The 19,243-nt window shown below is 47.3% G+C and overlaps 2 protein-coding genes across 3 annotated transcripts; both read left to right on the forward strand.

The window, feature by feature from the left end:
- Positions 1-241: 241 nt before the first annotated feature.
- LOC113568409 (ectonucleotide pyrophosphatase/phosphodiesterase family member 7-like) lies at positions 242-11,489 on the forward strand. The gene is made up of 7 exons (XM_035525075.2): positions 242-373; positions 469-596; positions 3,889-4,034; positions 4,350-4,982; positions 8,539-8,773; positions 9,468-9,597; positions 11,477-11,489. The coding sequence occupies exons 1-7, from the start codon at positions 255-257 to the stop codon at positions 11,487-11,489; spliced, it is 1,404 nt and encodes a 467-aa protein (XP_035380968.2). The 5' UTR covers positions 242-254.
- A 275-nt stretch (positions 11,490-11,764) lies between these two features.
- Positions 11,765-18,360, forward strand: cbx2 (chromobox homolog 2 (Drosophila Pc class)). Of its 2 annotated transcripts, none has more exons than XM_035525803.2 (5): positions 11,765-12,090; positions 12,179-12,222; positions 13,839-13,904; positions 14,887-14,956; positions 15,160-18,360. In XM_035525803.2, the coding sequence occupies exons 1-5, from the start codon at positions 11,932-11,934 to the stop codon at positions 16,543-16,545; spliced, it is 1,725 nt and encodes a 574-aa protein (XP_035381696.2). In that variant the 5' UTR covers positions 11,765-11,931; the 3' UTR covers positions 16,546-18,360. The 2 variants fall into 2 exon arrangements, with proteins under 2 accessions (XP_035381696.2, XP_081572765.1); XM_081716639.1 differs by having other exon boundaries at positions 11,998-12,090; positions 12,179-12,342.
- Positions 18,361-19,243: the final 883 nt, after the last annotated feature.

A 19,243-nucleotide genomic window follows, 5' to 3' on the forward strand; every position in this document is an offset into this window, starting at 1 on the left:
TCCCTCTGTTCTCTAGGGTCTGAACACACAGACACCCTGTCCTCAGTCAGTCAGAGATTGAGAGTGAAGGAACAACTCAGAGAGAGAGAGAGAGAGAGAGAGAGAGAGAGGGATAGAGAAAATATTGTCAAAAGAGAAAGCAGGTCTTATTTAAGAGTCTAGTTAGCTAGCAGTGTTTCAGAGTTAGCCGAGGAGAGGCCGTGAGGACATACTGACATCACTGGAGCTGCGTGGTGGAGAGTTCTGATCCCATCATGCTGTGGGTGACGTGTGTGTGTGCGTGTGTGTGTGCCAGTTCTCTGGCTGCTCCGCTGACTCAGCGTGGCCACGCAGGCCGCACCAAGCTTCTGCTCGTCTCCTTTGATGGCTTCAGGTGGGACGCTCACAGCTCTCCTCCTCACGTGTGCCTCACGTATGCCTCACGTGTGCCTCACCTGCCTCCTCTTCCTCCTCACCAAACCCACCCAGATGGGACTATGACCGGGACGTAGACACGCCGAACCTGGATGCCATGGCCCGAGATGGGGTGAAAGCTCCGTATGTGACCCCGGCCTTCTTCACCATGACCAGCCCCACACACTTCACCCTGCTCACAGGTAAGAGTGCACCACACACACCCCTCCCCCGCCGCCTCGTCCTCTCCCAGCGTCAGTAATGCACACACTAACCCAGCTGATCCCTTACCTAATCCCTTACCTAATCCCTTACCCAATCCCATACCTAATCCCATACCTAATCCCTTACCCAATCCCTTACCTAATCACATACCTAATCCCTTACCTAATCCCTTACCTAATCCTTTACCCAATCCCTTACCTAATCACATACCTAATCCCTTACCTAATCCCATACCTAATCCCTTACCTAATCCCATACCTAATCCCTTACCTAATCCTTTACCTAATCCCTTACCTAATCCCTTACCTAATCCTTTACCTAATCCTTTACCTAATCCCTTACCTAATCACATACCTAACCACATACCTAATCCCTTACCTAATATCATACCTAATGCCTTACCTAATCCCTTACCTAAGAACATACCTAATCCCATACCTAATCCCTTACCTAATCCCTTACCTAAGGACATACCTAATCCCATAACTAATCTTTACCTAATCCCTTACCCAATCCCATACCTAAGAACATACCTAATCCCTTACCTAATCCCTTACTGACCTTCAGCTCTGCCCTCTCCAGAGCATAGGTCCACCATGTTCATTTATCTGTCTCTTGATCTGGGCCAGTCTCTCTAATCTGTCCCATCCTGCCTGGGATCCATGTGCTTCACATCTGCGTCTGTGTCTTTTAACCCCAAACCAGTAATCGTGTTTATTGTATCATGCACCCTGTAGCTGGAAAGCTCCCATGGTCTGGAGGCACGTGCCTTTGTAAATTCCATCATTACTCTGTTTGGTACTAATCATCTCTCCGAACTTCTTTCTGATGACTTCCATGTTCTTGGTTTCATGCAGAACTCCACTGTTGTCACTGGGGTGATCTAGTAGTGAGAGAAAACACCTGCACTCTGACTTTACACCTGCTCCTCATTCTGGGCCAGATTGTATCATTCTGCCTCTCACTCCCCACTCACTCCACTCTCACTCCCCACTCACTCCACTCTCACTCCCCACTCACTCCACTCTCACTCCCCACTCACTCCACTCTCAGTCCACTCTCACTCCTCACTCACTCCCCATTCACTCCACTCTCACTCCCCACTCACTCCACTCTCACTCCTCACTCACTCCCCACTCGCTCCCCACTCACACCCCTCTCCTAACATACTTTGCTCCAGGCCTTTCTTAGTATTTCTCCACAGACTCTCATTCCTGATCTTCTCCAACCTTATGATTCACCAGTGCCTGATAAAAAAAAAAGGGTAGATTGACTTTATTAATCATATACCATATCATAGAAGCATCTAAATAATTATGGAATTCCTGTCATTCCTGTTATTCCTGTCATTCCTGTTATTCCTGTTATTCTTGAGATTGCTTTGGTTATTCAGCATGTCTCAGAATCAAAGAATATTCAAATATTAGAAATTAATATTCTTAATCTTGTTTACCTTGATACACAAATGAAAGTTCCATATTTTTCCGTAACATGTTATAAAGGTTATCATGTTATAGCGTGTTATCACATGAGTCACTGCTCTAAAGCTCTTCTGCAGTGCTGCACACACACGTTCTTAGCGTCGGTACACAGTGGGGATAAACAGGGCACACAGCACCCCGGCAAAGCAGCTGGTCTCTAATGACTGCACGCAAAAGCCCACATTAATGCTCACTTATCAGAACTTATCTCACTTCAGCTGATCTGCTCGTATTATTCATCCAAACCTCCATCTGTGTGAACTCCTCCACCCTGGGCCTGCATCTTGACCTTCTCCACCCTAACCCTGCACCTTGACCTTCCATTCATCTACATTTAGATTACACAGTTAATCAATTATCCAGTGCACTATATAAAAAAGCACACTGTATAAGGAACACACACTGTGTAAGAAACACACACTGTATAAGGAACACACACTGTGTAAGGAACACACACTGTATAAGAAACACACATTGTGTAAGAAAGACTTACTGTGTAAGAAACACACTGTGTAAGAAACACACACTGTATAATAAACACACACTATATAAGAAACACACACTGTACAAGGAACACACACTGTATAAGGAACACACATTGTATAAGAAAGACTTACTGTGTAAGAAACACACTGTGTAAGAAACACACACTGTATAATAAACACACACTATATAAGAAACACACACTGTACAAGGAACACACACTGTATAAGGAACACACATTGTATAAGGAACACACACTGTATAAGAAACACACACTGTATAAGAAACACACTGTGTAAGAAACACACACTGTATAACAAACACACACTATATAAGGAACACACACTGTATAAGGAACACACACTCTATAAGGAACACACATTGTGTAAGAAAAAAACCTTTTTGATCTTAATTGCTCAAATGAAATAAAACCTTGCACATCTTTCTGCAATGACACCATCCCACGAGTGGGCGTGTTTGCTGGATGTGGGCGTGTTTGCTGGATGTGGGCGTGTTTGCTGGATGTGGGCATGTTTGCTCTGCAGGGTTTAGCTGGTGGCTTTGCATTAGTCAGCAGCATACAGTATGTCCAGCACTCACCTCTGTACCACATACAGTAAGTCCAGCACTCACCTCTGTACCACATACAGTAAGTCTAGCACTCACCTCTGTACCACATACAGTAAGTCCAGCACTCACCTCTGTACCACATACAGTAAGTCCAGCACTCACCTCTGTACCACATACAGTATGTCCAGCACTCACCTCTGTACCACATACAGTATGTCCAGCACTCACCTCTGTACCACATACAGTAAGTCCAGCACTCACCTCTGTACCACATACAGTATGTCCAGCACTCACCTCTGTACCACATACAGTATGTCCAGCACTCACCTCTGTACCACATACAGTAAGTCCAGCACTCACCTCTGTACCACATACAGTATGTCCAGCACTCACCTCTGTACCACATACAGTAAGTCCAGCACTCACCTCTGTACCACATACAGTATGTCCAGCACTCACCTCTGTACCACATACAGTAAGTCCAGCACTCACCTCTGTACCACATACAGTATGTCCAGCACTCACCTCTGTACCACATACAGTAAGTCCAGCACTCACCTCTGTACCACATACAGTATGTCCAGCACTCACCTCTGTACCACATACAGTATGTCCAGCACTCACCTCTGTACCACATACAGTAAGTCCAGCACTCACCTCTGTACCACATACAGTATGTCCAGCACTCACCTCTGTACCACATACAGTAAGTCCAGCACTCACCTCTGTACCACAGGCAAATACATCGAGAACCATGGCGTGATCCACAACATGTGGTTCAACACCAGCACGTCTGAGAAGAAGCCATACTATCAGACCCAGTTTGTCAATGAGTGGTGGGACAACGGAAGTCTGCCCATCTGGATCACAGCCCAGAGACAGGTAGACACCCTGGGCCACTCCTTACACCATCGGCTGGGCCGGGACTTCGCTGGGTTCGTCTTGCTCAAACATTACAGCCTACACTTAACGCACGAATGGTAGTGTGATTGTTACATGGCCAAATGATGGATGAAGCGTCATGCTAACCACTCCAGGGTGTGTAAGTCTTCTGGTCAGTACTGCTGAGTATAAACAAGACACGTTAACAGAAAATGTAAACATCATTCATGTCACAGCACTTGTTTTTACAAGTGCTAACGTAGCGCTATGCTAACTCGCGGAATGGTGGTTTTCGTTGTGCCATGTGGTGTGCAGGGTCTTCGCACTGGCTCCCTCCACTTCCCAGGCACTGCCTCCACCTACCAGGGTGAAGCCCCCATGATCCAGGAGGTGGAGCCTCGCTTCTACAACTACAGCAACGAGACGGCCTGGCGGGAAAACGTGGATAAGGTGATGGGCGCCTGGTTCCGGGACGCGGACCTGGACTTTGTGACGATGTATTTTGGTGAGCCGGACAGCACAGGGCACAAGCACGGGCCGGACTCGCCACAGCGGCGCCGGATGGTGGAGCAGGTGGACCGCACAGTCGGCTACCTGCGCAGCTCGGCTGTGCACCACAATATCTCGGACCACCTCAACATCATCATCACCGCCGACCACGGGATGACCACGGTGTTCCGGGGCAGCTTGGTGGAGGAGATCGTCCTGTCCAAGATTCCCGGATTTGCCTTCAAGGACCTGGCCTTCCACCTGGTGGACTACGGCCCATCCGGCCTGCTCCTGCCAAAGGAGGGCAGGTTGGAGAAGGTATATAATGCCCTAAAGGGAGCTCACCCACACCTCCACGTCTACAGGAAAGAGGAGATGCCCGCAAGGTTGCACTTTGCCAACAACAACCGAATATTACCCATCATCCTCTGGGCCGACGAAGGTTATGTCATTAATGGGGTGAGTCCAATTTCCAAGGAATTTTACAGGCCTTAGATTACACTTTAATCCGTTATGTGTTCTTAAAGTCCATTGTTAAAGCAGCACTAAGCATGTGCTACTAACAATGATACCATGACAACAATTCTACAAGATTGAGAATTCTAGAACCAGACAACCTCAAAAAAGAGTTTTGGACTCAGAATAGCTTAAGAGAGTTAGTCATAGGTGTCATGACACCAACCAATTTTTGATGGACCCAAAGCAAAGTAGAAACTACACCCTGGATTTTACCCACACACCTTTGCTAACCAGCACATCGATTGCTGTATGACAGTCAATCAGATGCATGGCATCATCCTGTTGCCATGACACTGAGAACAGGCTGAATACTGACCCAGAGAGGCTGGACTATAATGCAAAGTGTGTGGTTATGGCTGGCGTTACGGCTGACGTTACGGTGATTCAGCACACCTCATATCTACATCAGAATCCTTATGCAATAATACAGGTCCCTGTATTATTAGAGGGGATGGTCCAAAATAAATGCATCCTGTAACTGTCCGCATGCATGCACACATTGATTTTAGCTGCTAATAAATGTATCATCTTTGTCAGTCAGCTGACTGACCAGCAGCTCATGGCTATAAATCTTGTATGAAACTGAAGGTGAGATGCTTTGATTCCTTTTGGTGACTTTGAGACTTTCTGCTAATCTACCTACACTTCCACAGTCAGTTTTGCATTCAGTGTTCACCATTACATATGTTTATATTACACATGTTTACATTAGGTATGTTTACATTATATATGTTTACATTACATGTTTACATTGTGTGTGTTTACATTGTGTATGTTTACATTACACATGTTTACATTATGTGTGTTTACATATGTTACATTATGCATGTTTACATATGTTTACATTATGCATGTTTACATTACGTATGTTTACATTACATCTGATGACTCAACACACACTAAATTAGCGTTTTCTTAGCAGTTTGTATTTCACACATATACAGCTCCAGAAAAAAATAAGAGACCACTCAATTTTTTCTTAAATCGGCATCTCCACATGTACAGCAGCCATTCCATTCAAGTGTTTGTGGAATTCCTCCATAGACACACCTCATTCTAATGAGATGCTGAATAGGTGATCAGCTTAACAGAATCCTGTTCTAACGAGCAACAGTATAAAAACCGCTGCTGCTGTCATCACTGTTCTCTGGTTGTAGAACCAGCTGGATGGGAAAAGCAAAGGTTGCTTCTATCTTGAAAATTTCAAAAACTACAGTTCATAAGAACAAGGTCAAGCAGCAAACACACAGGACAACAGCAGCTACAGACTGGCAGAGGTCAAAAACGACTACTGACTGTGATGATCACCACCTCATTCGAACGTCACTTAACAACCGTAAGATGACGTCAAGTGACCTACAAAAAGAATGGCATGCAGCAGCTGGGGTAAACTGCACAGCGAGGACGTTTGAAACAGGCTTCTGGAAGCAGGGCTGAAGTCGTGCAAAGCTAGAAAAAAGTCCTTCATCAATGAGAAGCAAAGAAGAGTCAGACTGAAATTTGTGAAAGACCATAAGGACTGGACCATGGAGGACTGGAGCAAGGTCATCTTCTCTGATGAGTGCAATTTTCAGCTTTGTCCAACACCTGCTCATGTAATGGCTAGACGGAGACCTGGAGAGGCCTACAAGCCAGAGTGTCTCACACCCACTGTGAAATCTGGTGCAGGATCGGTGATGATCTGGGGGTGTTTCAGCAAGGCAGATTTGTCTTCGTGAAGGGCACATGAATCAAGTCACTTACAAAACTGTGCTGGAAAACTTGCTTCCTTCTACTCTGATAATGTTCCCCAACTCTAATGATTGTTTTTTTCACCAGGACAATGCTCCATGTCACACAGCCAGATCAATCAAAGTGTGGATGAAGGACCACCAGATCAAGACCCTGTCATGGCCAGCCCAACCTCCAGACTGGAACCCCACTGAAAACCTTTGGAATGTGATCAAAACCGGAACCCCACTGAAAACCTTTGGAATGTGATCAAAACCTGAACCCCACTGAAAACCTTTGGAATGTGATCAAAACCTGAACCCCACTGAAAACCTTTGGAATGTGATCAAAACCTGAACCCCACTGAAAACCTTTGGAATGTGATCAAAACCTGAACCCCACTGAAAACCTTTGGAATGTGATCAAAACCTGAACCCCACTGAAAACCTTTGGAATGTGATCAAAACCGGAACCCCACTGAAAACCTTTGGAATGTGATCAAAACCGGAACCCCACTGAAAACCTTTGGAATGTGATCAAAACCTGAACCCCACTGAAAACCTTTGGAATGTGATCAAAACCGGAACCCCACTGAAAACCTTTGGAATGTGATCAAAACCTGAACCCCACTGAAAACCTTTGGAATGTGATCAAAACCTGAACCCCACTGAAAACCTTTGGAATGTGATCAAAACCGGAACCCCATTGAAAACCTTTGGAATGTGATCAAAACCTGAACCCCACTGAAAACCTTTGGAATGTGAGTGAGGAAGATAGATGGTCACAAGCCATCAAACAAAGCTGAGATCCTGGAATTTCTAACTTTTTTGGCATAAATAACCTTTTTTGGCATAAAGTTACCCAACAGCAATGTGAAAGACTGGTGGAAAGCAGGCCAAGATGCACAAGCCAGGAGCTGTGATTAAAGCCGTGATTAAAAAGCAGGGTTATTCCACCAAATACTGATTTCTTGACTCATCCTGAGTTGAAATATTAGTACTGTGTTGTTTCTAAATGAATATGAGCTTGTTTTCTTTGCATAATTTGTGGTCTGAAATTTCTGAAATTGTTTTATTTTGACCATTAGTCATTTTCATAAAAAAAACATGCTCTAAAATATAATATATTTATCTGGAATTTGGAAGAAATGTTGCCAATAGTTTATAGAATAAAACGAAACTGCTCAGCCTGGTCAAACACATACCCATCAATCGTAAAACTAGAAAAACTGATGATTTTTAGTGGTCTCTTATTTTTTTCCAGAGCTGTACATCACCTTTCCGAATTTGTAACTACTGTTCTTAATATAAACATCACATAGGCAAAACTGTAAATTGCATTATGAGTATAGTGGGAATCTAACAATCCTAACAGGAATTACTAGCTGCATAAGGCAGTGTTTAATTACAACTTCACGAGTATCCACAGAAAGTTTCACATGTAAGACCATCCAGAACCGTCTCCTTCATTTATCCAACTACGCCCCCTGCTGTCCAGTAGAAACAGAACGCAGGTCTCTCAGACAGGGTCTGTCCTCAGAAGTGGCTGGGCGCTGTGGACTGGGTGAGACCACAAACAGCAACTACACTAATGAGGACAGAGAAATGAAGATAGAACCTCCAAAAACAAGTGCCAAACACATCATATCAGATTTAAAGGTTTTAACAATTTCCACAGGAGTGTCTTGATGACAGACATGAAGGCGTCTCTGTGAACACGCTCTGGTTCGACGTTTGCCGTCTCCATAAACACACCTCTCTTCCCTGTGCACTTGGTCTGCTGGCAGTATTTCCCGGTGCAAGCCAACAAAGGTGAGCACGGCTTCGACAACAACAACCTGGACATGAAGCCATTCTTCCGGGCGGTGGGACCAGCCTTCCGGAGGAACGTGGTGGTGGAACCCTTCGAGACGGTGAACATCTACCCTCTGATGTGTCACCTGCTGGGCATCACCTCTGAGCGCAGCGACGGGCACCTGGACGCCACACGGGCTATGCTACGCTCCTCCGAGCCACCAGGGGGTGAGCTGCTATAAATATTTATCCATGCATACACGCATACATACCTATACATTTTACATATACATATATGTACTTCAGAAGCAAGTGTCCTTGCCTGCACTGCTGATGAAGGACCTACATGCTAAACATGCTGTTCTCTGGAAACCTTGTATAACACATTGCCATGTTTCCTCCCTCTGTGTCTTTATCGTGGGCAGTCCTGTGCTTTGGTACATCACACTCAGTTCATTAAATGCTTGGAGAGTTGTGATTTCTACCATGTTATGAAGTAAAGCAGCATAATGTCTCATAATACCTCATAATGTCTCGTGATGAGACTGAAAACCTGCTTCAAGTCATTGATTGGTTCCAGAGAAATCACACTGACTTTCAAACAACCTGAGATCTCATGTTATCTCACAAACAACCAGAGATTTCACACTGACTCACTTTCAAACAACCAAAGATCTCACACTGACTCACTTTCAAACAAGAGATCTCATGCTGTCTCACTTTCTAATAACCAGAGGTTTCATATAGTCTGAGAAATGCCCTGAGCCACTGGAATTTTGCACTTCTTCTTAATCAGGACAGAGTAATGAGACAGGAATATAATCTGCCATTCTCTCTCTCTCTCTCTCTCTCTCTCTCTCTCTCTCTCTCTCTCTCTCTCTATCTATCTATCTGTCTGTCTGTCTGTCTCTGTGCCTTGCAGACGAAGTTTCTTCCAGCAGTGTCCTGTCGAGGGTGTTCATCGGTCTGAGTGCAGTCACTGGCTTCCTGTGCCTCGTGTTTGTCATCGTAGTTACCAAAGGCACCATTAAACGCAGACAGAAAGAGCAGAGGTATGAAAAAAGATTCACACCCCTCTCTACAGTCAAAGATGGTACAGCCCTCTCTACAGTCAGAGATGGTACACCCCTCTCTACAGTCAGAGATCCACACCTCTCTCTACAGTCAGAGATCCACACCCCTCTCTACACTCAGAGATGGTACGGCCCTCTCTACAGTCAGAGATCCACACCTCTCTCTACAGTCAGAGATAGTACACCCCTCTCTACAGTCAGAGATGGTACACCCCTCTCTACAGTCAGAGATGGTACACCCCTCTCTACAGTCAGAGATCCACACCTCTCTCTACAGTCAGAGATGGTACACCCCTCTCTACAGTCAGAGATGGTACACCCCTCTCTACAGTCAGAGATGGTACACCCCTCTCTACAGTCAGAGATAGTACACCCCTCTCTACAGTCAGAGATGGTACACCCCTCTCTACAGTCAGAGATAGTACACCCCTCTCTACAGTCAGAGATAGTACACCCCTCTCTACAGTCAGAGATGGTACATCCCTCTCTACAGTCAGAGATAGTACACCCCACTCTACAGTCAGAGATGGTACAGCCCTCTCTACAGTCAGAGGTCCACACCCCTCTCTACAGTCAGAGATGGTACACCCCTCTCTACAGTCAGAGATGGTACACCCCTCTCTACAGTCAGAGATCCACACCTCTCTCTACAGTCAGAGATGGTACACCCCTCTCTACAGTCAGAGATGGTACACCCCTCTCTACAGTCAGAGATAGTACACCCCTCTCTACAGTCAGAGATGGCACAGCCCTCTCTACAGTCAGAGATGGTACACCCCTCTCTACAGTCAGAGATGGTACAGCCCTCTCTACAGTCAGAGATGGTACAGCCCTCTCTACAGTCAGAGATGGTACAGCCCTCTCTACAGTCAGAGATCCACACCCCTCTCTACAGTCAGAGATAGTACACCCCACTCTACAGTCAGAGATGGTACACCCCACTCTACAGTCAGAGATGGTACAGCCCTCTCTACAGTCAGAGAAAGTACACCCCACGCTACAGTCAGAGATCCACAGCCCTCTCTACATTCAGAGATGGTACAGCCCTCTCTACAGTCAGAGATGGTACAGCCCTCTCTACAGTCAGAGATGGTACACCCCTCTCTACAGTCAGAGAAAGTACACCCCTCTCTACAGTCAGAGAAAGTACACCCCACGCTACAGTCAGAGATCCATAGCCCTCTCTACATTCAGAGATGGTACAGCCTAACATCTCTATATGCCTCTTATTATATCTCGTTAATGAAGGCCATTCAAATTTTGTAATCTGAGTATATTAGCTTCATTTTTTATGATCTGATTTTAAATTCAATATAATTATAGTAAATAGGCAGGTAGTAAATGAATCAGCTACATTAAATTCATCAGGAAACATTTATTTTGTCCTTAATCTTTTTTTTTTTTTCTTTTTTTTTTTACTTGCAGAACCGATGATTGGAAGACGTCTGATGAATGTCACAAAAAACAAACATCCTTTTAGATTGTTAGGGGCACACACACACACACACACACGTGTCAGTATTGGACATATAGTGTATGTATATTACAAGTGTGTTTGGTATGTAAAATGTGTTGTCTTAACAGCTATGAGAAAATTAGAATGTATAAAATTTATGTATGAATGTACAAAATATTTTTTGGAAAATCAAATATGACTCCACTATGTAGAGTTTGTTTTAAGTTATATTCGTACTGGTGTACTTTATAACTGTAATACTTCCACGATGTTAAATTAAACCAGTTTACTGTACGAATCCTTCTGCTTTTATTTAAGACTCTGAGATCTTTCTGATTTGTGGACACTTCTGTACAAATCTTTTGGATCTGTGACTCTAGTTCTGTGTCGGTTTCCATTCAGTTCTCGAGACTAAGAAAGAGCTTGTTTTTTTTATCAGAGCACAGAAAAGGAAAGGAGCTGACAAAACACTGCTATCTGGGGTGATGAGTGGTAGATATGTTCTTTCATAAACAACGGGAACTAGATAATTAATAATAATAATAATAATAATAATAATAATAATAATAAAGTTATATAGCGCGACACGAGGTCGCTTTACAATGATAGTGGGGGGGGAAATGGCACCAAACAGGGTCCAAGGCAGAAGAACCGCTGTGATAAAAGCCCAACATTACATATTTATACAGCATAACTGAATGGTTTTAATGGAAATGTTGATATTGGTTTTAACACACTTTCTCCGCAGCTTTATACACAGTAATATGATTTTTTTAAAGTATTTTTAAAGGATCGACATTTTCCAAACTCGCTGCACATTCTTCATTTTGAGACCCAAGAAACCCGATCCAAGCGTGATGACGCAGGCGCGGACGGTGTCCGCCGCGTGCCACTCTCGCGCTCTCGCGTTTCCTTTCTTCAGTGCGGAGCGCGGGGCTGCAGACATGGAGGAGCTGAGCGCCGTGGGAGAGCAGGTCTTCGACGCCGAGTGCATCCTCAACAAAAGGCTCCGAAAGGTGAGACCCGCGACGCCCGGCGACGCCCGCGCCCGCGCCACGAAGGCTCGGCGCATCTCGCTCACGCTCTGCACGTGTGTTTCCGCAGGGGAAGTTGGAATATCTGGTGAAGTGGCGAGGATGGTCGTCCAAGTGAGTGCAACTGTTGGCCTCGCAGATGCTTGAGGCGAACAATGAAAACAACAACAGCGCGCGAGCCCAGCGCGAGCTCCGTGCCCGCAGCCCAGGCGCTGAGTCCGTGGCGCGCGACGCGTGAGGAATATCACATGCTACGCGTTTGCACGGGATCTGGTTGTTTTTTTTTTTTTTTTTTACGATTGTGGACTGTTGCTCTTTTGTTTGCAAAGTTTTCGCGGTGGGACAAAGCGAGGGTGTAGTTTCACGGTAGTGTTCGAGTGCACGCTCATGGGTTGTGTTTGATACTTGCACTAGGCTCCAGCAGGACAGGCTCGTGTAAAGGTTAAGTGCTAACTGGTTAACTGGTGCTAACTGGTGTCCGTCTGTGTCCAGCACTAGCACAACACTTGTCTCGTCTGTGTAATAATATGGGACATTTCGCACCGTCCACTTGGAAAACGGACGCGCTTTTGTTTTTGTTTCAACCATATTTGGCCTCGTGCCGTCTTTGAGGTGCGGTGCTGTTCTTTGGGGTGAACTCCAGCTGCCCCTTTTCACGCGACGCAACCCCCTGCTCACGTCCCCCCCCCCCACCATTGTGGCTGGTAATCCCACTCAGTGGGTATTTTATCTGTCAATCACACGCGGCTTTGACCCGCGCCACACCCCCGCCATTCCATCTGGTTGCGCTCGCGCGGGACGGGGGGCAACTCCATCGATGATTTTAATCATCTGCTTTAACCCGCGCCTCGTCGCGCACGCTGCTGAGGCGTCGACAGGACAGTTTCACTGCTCCATGTTCCATAAGATAGACTCTCCTCCATTACCATGTAATAACGATTTTGTTTAGTGTGTTAGGGCTCCTCTAAACATCCAGTGCAAAGACTCGCATGATAGTGGGGTATTTCATTGTGGTGCATTTCAGAGGGTGAGGTTTACTTTTCTGAGAGCTGAAGGTTAAGCAGGGGTGTAGATTGCTGCATGACATCTGTTAATAACTCCTTTCTCTGAGTGTTTCTGCTGATACACTCACTATGCCGTTATCCAGCACAAATCCAGCTCCATTTAGAGACCAGGCTGTGATGTCCAGAGCAGCGATTGTTTTTGTGTGGTGGTGGGCGTGTGTTCAGATCAATGAGCATGTTTGTGCTTTTATTTAGAAATGGCACTTTAAATTACACACATTCATAATCAGGAATTCAGCTGGGAAAAGTTCTCTGTCATTTTGTCCTGTCTGAACCTTTGAAGGAAACAAAAACAATAACAGTATGACAACAGTTCACAGTAGTGTGGACATGTGACGGGCGGCAGGGGAGTGTCAGAAGAATGACCTTTGACCTGCCACATGACGCTCTTCATAGCCAAACTCCTATTGAGCCTTTTCAGTTTGCTTTTCCTTTTGGCTGTGTTACGTACATCCAAAAACACACACACACACACACACACACACACCCACCTGACAGCTTTAACCAAACACCATCCAAATGACTTTCGGGACAGTTTGCATGTGTGGGCAGGGTAAAGACCTCCTGGATGTGTGTTTTGCATGTGTGGGTGGGGCTAACGGCCTTCTGGGTTTGTGTTTTGCATGTGTGGGTGGGGCTAAATGCCTTCTGGACTTGTGTTTCCAGGCACAATAGCTGGGAGCCACAGGAGAATCTGCTTGACCCAAGGCTGCTGGCGGCATTTAACAAGAGGTGAGGGGTCGTTCACGTTGGCCAGCCAGGCATTGTGGGCATAAGGGGTAATTCCCATTGGTCGGCCAAGGGGTGGGAAAGGTGAGGGGGTCGATCCCATTTGCCGACCAGGTGGTGGTAGTATGGGGGGGTTGTGAGAGGGTTGTTCCTATTGGATGGGAGGGGGTCTCCACCATGCTGTAGTTATTTGTGTGGTTTAACCACGGAGCAAACATCAACAGATTGAGACCATTAACGTGGAGCGTAATCTGGTGTTGTGGCGTGCATGAAGGTAACAGAAAGTTACTGTTTTCTCAAAATGAAACTGTGAATCTGCATTGAGACCATGGCAGGAAGTTTCATGAAAAACAGGAACTAGATTTTGCAACCAGGTTTGGTTGACACAGCTGCACTTGTTAAGGACGTTTTAACGAATTTGGTTGTTTTCATATCAAAGCAAGAACCTCCTAGCAAACAAGGGCAGATGGAGACGCTCTGAGCCTACGTCAGCTGTTTAGAAACGCAACACAACCCGAGCCTACGCCAGCTGTTTAGAATCGTAAAAACATCCGAGACTACATCAGCTGTTTAGAAACATAACACTACCCAAGCTTAAGTCAGGTGTTTAGAAACGCAACACCACCCAAGGCCTACGTAAGCTGTTTAGAAACGCAACAGTACCCCGAGCCTACGTTAGCTGTTTAGAAACACAACACCACGCAGAGCCTACGTCTGCTGTTTAAAAACGCAACACCACACTGAGTCTACGTCAGCTGTTTAGAAATGCAACACCACCCGAGCCTACATCAGTTGTTTAGAAACGTAACAACACCACCCGAGCCTACGTCAGCTGTTTAGAAATGTAACACCACCACCTGAGCCTACATCACACTGTTTAAAAGTTCAGTTTTGAGAAGATATATTAGTGTTTCCATGTTGTATTCTTTCCTTGTGGAAGTTGTTTTGGTAATTCCGGGTTCTTGCTCTTGTATTGAACATCCAGGGAGCAGGAACGGGAGCTGCTGCTCCGGAAGAAGGGAAAACGGCCTCGTGGAAGACCTCGGAAAATCATGGTACATGACGCAACGCCGCCGAACCTCTGTCTTAACGCAGCATGTCAGGAGTCTGGTGGCAGCCTCGGTCAGGATAGCTGGGGACAAACTAGGCAGCGATGCGTCCTGCAACCGTCTAAACTGCGGAATGTTTTATGCCATTAGATGTGTATTGGCGGCGTTATTTTAACGTTATCTGTCATCTTTTTCTTTCTTTTCCGCAGAAAACTCCTACTCTCTCCAAAACAAGCAGCTCCTCGTCCTCGTCCTCTACATCCGGATCGTCCTCCACTTCCACCTCCTCGTCCTCTTCGTCCGAAGACGATGATGACGAGGACGAAGACGACGACGACGACGAGGTGGGCGGAGACCGGAAGCGGAAGCCGAGCCCCCGGGCGAGGGAGCTGCACCCTGTGCCCCAGAAGAAGGCCCAGATCGTGGTGGCTAAGCCAGGCCCTCCCACCAAGAGGCGGGGCAGGAGGCCCCTGGCGCCGGAGCTGAAGGCCCAGCGGCAGATCCAGGCCAAGGGCCCGCGGAAGCTGGCCAAGCACACGGCCAAAGACTCACTGGCCGAGCTGCGCGCCAGCATTAAAAAGCCCCTGATGCCTGCCAGCTTCACCTACACAGGGCTGAGCAGGGCAGCCGGCAGGGAGCCCATCGCCACGCACAACAGAGGGTCCTTTGGACCCGGCGCGCCCCCGAGGAGCGGGCCGGGGGTGGGCCGGCCCGCCGGCCCCACCTCCGCGCTCGGGCGGCCATTGCAAGGGAAGAGCGCAGCGGATTTAAAGCTGTCCGTCTCAGACGTGGGGGGCAGATCTGGAGGAGGAGCAGGGCTGGATTTAAAGACAGCGGCATGCAAGTCTCCAGGAGTGGCGTCGCTGAGCTTGCACGGCACGAAGTTCGCAGCCGGCAGTCCCAACGGACAGGCAGCAGGGGGCGCTCCTACCTGGATGAAAAAGATGGAAGCTCCGGCACAGAGCCTCCCGCAGCGGCCGGCGACCTCCAGACCCTCCGCATCCTCCCTGTCTCCGGCGAAAAGCCCCAGCAACCAGGCTGCCGGTCTGCAGCACGCCAGAGTTCCCGCCGCCAGCAAAGTGTCACAGGGGGGTGACACCCACACGGGCTCCGGCCTCCGAGTTCCGGAAGGCGGGGTAAAAAAAGGCCCGTCGCAGGAAAAAAGCGCCCTGACCGGTGCCGAGAGCCAGGGGGGCGGGGCGGCACCGGGGCGGCCAGGTCGGCCGGGGACGGACAGGGTGAAGGCGGAGGAGGCCAGCAGCCCCGCGGACAGGATGGGCAGGGCGGCCCAGGCCAGGCCGCACAAAGGCCCCACCCCCGACACGCCACGGGACAGGAACGGCAGCAAGGTGGGGAAGGCGCCGAGCGGGACGAGCACTGGTGAGGAGGGAAGCAGCTCGGAGTCGGAGCAGGAGTCGCCGTATCCCAGCGACAGGCAGGACGTGTCGGTGGGCGTGCAGACTGGCCCAGACTGGAGACCCACGCGCAGCCTGATCGAACACGTGTTCGTCACCGATGTCACCGCCAACCTCGTCACGGTAACCGTGAAGGAGTCGCCCACCAGCGTGGGCTTCTTCAGCATCCGGAATTACTGACGCCCTTACGGAAGCTTCTCTCTGGAGCGACGGGAGTAGAGCGGAAGTGCCTGGCTTCGGGGAGGGATCTGGGCCTTTTGGTTCTTGAAGGTCGAGTCCAGAAACGCCCTGCCAGCGTCTCCTGGATTCCATAATCTAAACAGTCTTTTTTTTATGTTCTTCTTCTTGGTTTTTCCAACTTACTTGCGCCGTCTTAACCGGTCATTCTCTGGATGCAGGAGACTGGATGACACAGGAGTCAGTCAGGACCATGCTCTCTGCGGGCGTCTCCAGTAAGGTGCTAGCTACGTGGTGCTTCAATCCTCGAGATTCACAGCGTCCGTTTTTTTTTTTAACGCCATGACCAAGGTGTCTTCCGGGGCGTCGCCTGTCGACCGCCCCGCCATCCTGAGGTCCAGCCGTTACAGCGGATGCGGCAGTGTTGTTTACAAGAACCCAAAACTACAAACGAAGAAAACTGTAAACGTATCCAAAGTCTTTTGGTTTGTTTGTTCGACTCCTCATCAGGTTGTAAGCCAAGCTCGTCGGTGTGTGTTAGTGTTTGCCTTACTAGAGTTCTAAGCCACGGGTGTGACAGCCAAGGTTAGTGTTCTGTCCCGGTTATCCAATGGCTTTTCTGGAGAGCACACAGACTTCCCAGTCCTTATTTATTTCTTATTGTCTTTTTTTTTTAGATAAAACCTTACAAAAACAGTAAAGATTGTTTTTATGCTGTTCCTTTTAAATCAGACTTGCATGAAGCGTGAAGTTCTGACGTGACAAAATCTGGTTCCTTCTGCTTGATGGTGAAAGATGTCTGTGACTAAGGAATTTGTCCTGTTCTTTCCAAACGTCTTTTTCCATTTAGTTTTTTAAGCTCTATGATTGTAATTAAGATTGTAATCTGTTTGGGCGGGTTCAGGTTGTTCCAATCTCAAAGTGCCTTCTTCTGCTTTCAGCCAATGAGGTGCTTACCTTGCCGTGGTTCATGGACTTTATCGTGGGAGACGTTCTCTGCTCCGGTTGTTATGTACACTACCATTCTAAAGTCAGGAATCCCACCTCACAAAAAATAGCTATACAACATAAACCTAAGTAATAGAAACACCCCAAAAGGTATTTGTAGAGGTTTTATTTAGCATTTCGAGTATTGGGGGGGGGGGGGGGGGTTAAATATTATTGATTGATTATTGATATACTGCAGTGATTTTTAGTTTAGTGCTATAGAGGAATTTCTCATCGGAGCATCTTCCTCGAGGATGACGATGGCTGAGGTCTTGACCTCCAGGTCTGCCAGTGTTTCTGTGAAGGAGCTGAAAGCGAGGGTCTTGCTTCGTGCATCATGGTAGAGTCGTGTGATCTGCTTATACCCACAGCAGCACACGACCTCATTTATGTAAGTGTTAGAATTCTATATTAGTGACATGAATCCCACTTCTGGACTGGTGATCCCACTCTTCTGAACTGGTGTGTGTTTGTGGGTGGGTGTGTGTGTGTTTGTGGGTGGGGGTGGGTGTGTTTGTGGGTGCGTGTGTGTGTGTGTGTGTGTGTGTGTGTGAAGGAAAGGAACCTTTGTCTCTATTTAACTTTTAGTACATTTGATTTTCAGTAACATCCAGGTAGCACATGCAGTCCAGTACAAGTACTGCTAGCGGTGACTAGCTACATGCTTAAATGTCTGATTTTTTTATTTATAGTCTCTCTGGTGACATGACACAATCATAGTCATACAGAACTGCATTAGCTATCCAGGCCTGTGTACAGTAGACACAGATGATTACAGGGTTGCAACATGTACATCGAGCAGCTAATTAAACCTCATCTCGTCTGTAACAACTTGGGTTTGTGTGTGTGTGTGTGTGTGTGTGTGTGTGTTGCCAGATAAGGGCTGCTTTCTGTGCAGGACTACATGGGGTTTTGCGCATGTGCATGGAGTCCTGAAATGTACTGAAAAGTGAGTGTCTGTGCATTGACGTGCTAAACAACAAAACTTCTCTTTCTAGTAATGCACATAACCCTAATGAGGACACTTGGCGTGTGTGAGTAATGGGAGACACTTTATATATCAGACATGACCCATTTGTCCAGCTGGGAATGACCTGTGATGACAGAGTGAACAATTGGTTACAATCAACCCCTCAATTAACCACTGTGCTTACGAAACCCTGCCCACAGTCAAAGACCTGTGATATACTTGCCTCCAAGTGTACACACACACACCCAACCATGTCAGCCCTGTGGCTCTATAGCGGTTCATAATGACTAATCACCATAGCGACAGGAACATGCAGGCACACGTGACTCTGTGCATGCACGCGTGTGTGGCAGCATCTGCAGCTGTAGCAGGCATCTGCCAGGAACCCCCCACCCACCCATCCAGCGTGGCACCACCCACACGGGGCTCCAAAATGGGTCACCAGGCCGAGGGGCGGAGAGTTCGCTCAACCCAGCCAGTAGTGTGGAACGGGATGGCGGTGCACCAGTATCGAGTGCATGTGATTTCCATGGAGAAAAGCGTGAGCACAGCCCATCTGCTTGGGTTGTCCCTTCAACACTTCCGGGGTGCTATTATTAGCGCTGTCGCTCACCCGGTAGAGCCGGTAGAACAAGGTTCCAACATCATCAAGCTTGAGGTTCCACTGGTAAGGGATCACGCACACCAAGTTCCCCAGCAAACGACATTACAGGACAGTGTGAGGATTCACAGTTTATATCAGAC

The sequence above is a fragment of the Electrophorus electricus genome, chromosome 6, assembly GCF_041902795.1.
Source record: "Electrophorus electricus isolate QZ-2024a chromosome 6, ASM4190279v1, whole genome shotgun sequence".
NCBI classification, from domain to species: domain Eukaryota; kingdom Metazoa; phylum Chordata; class Actinopteri; order Gymnotiformes; family Gymnotidae; genus Electrophorus; species Electrophorus electricus.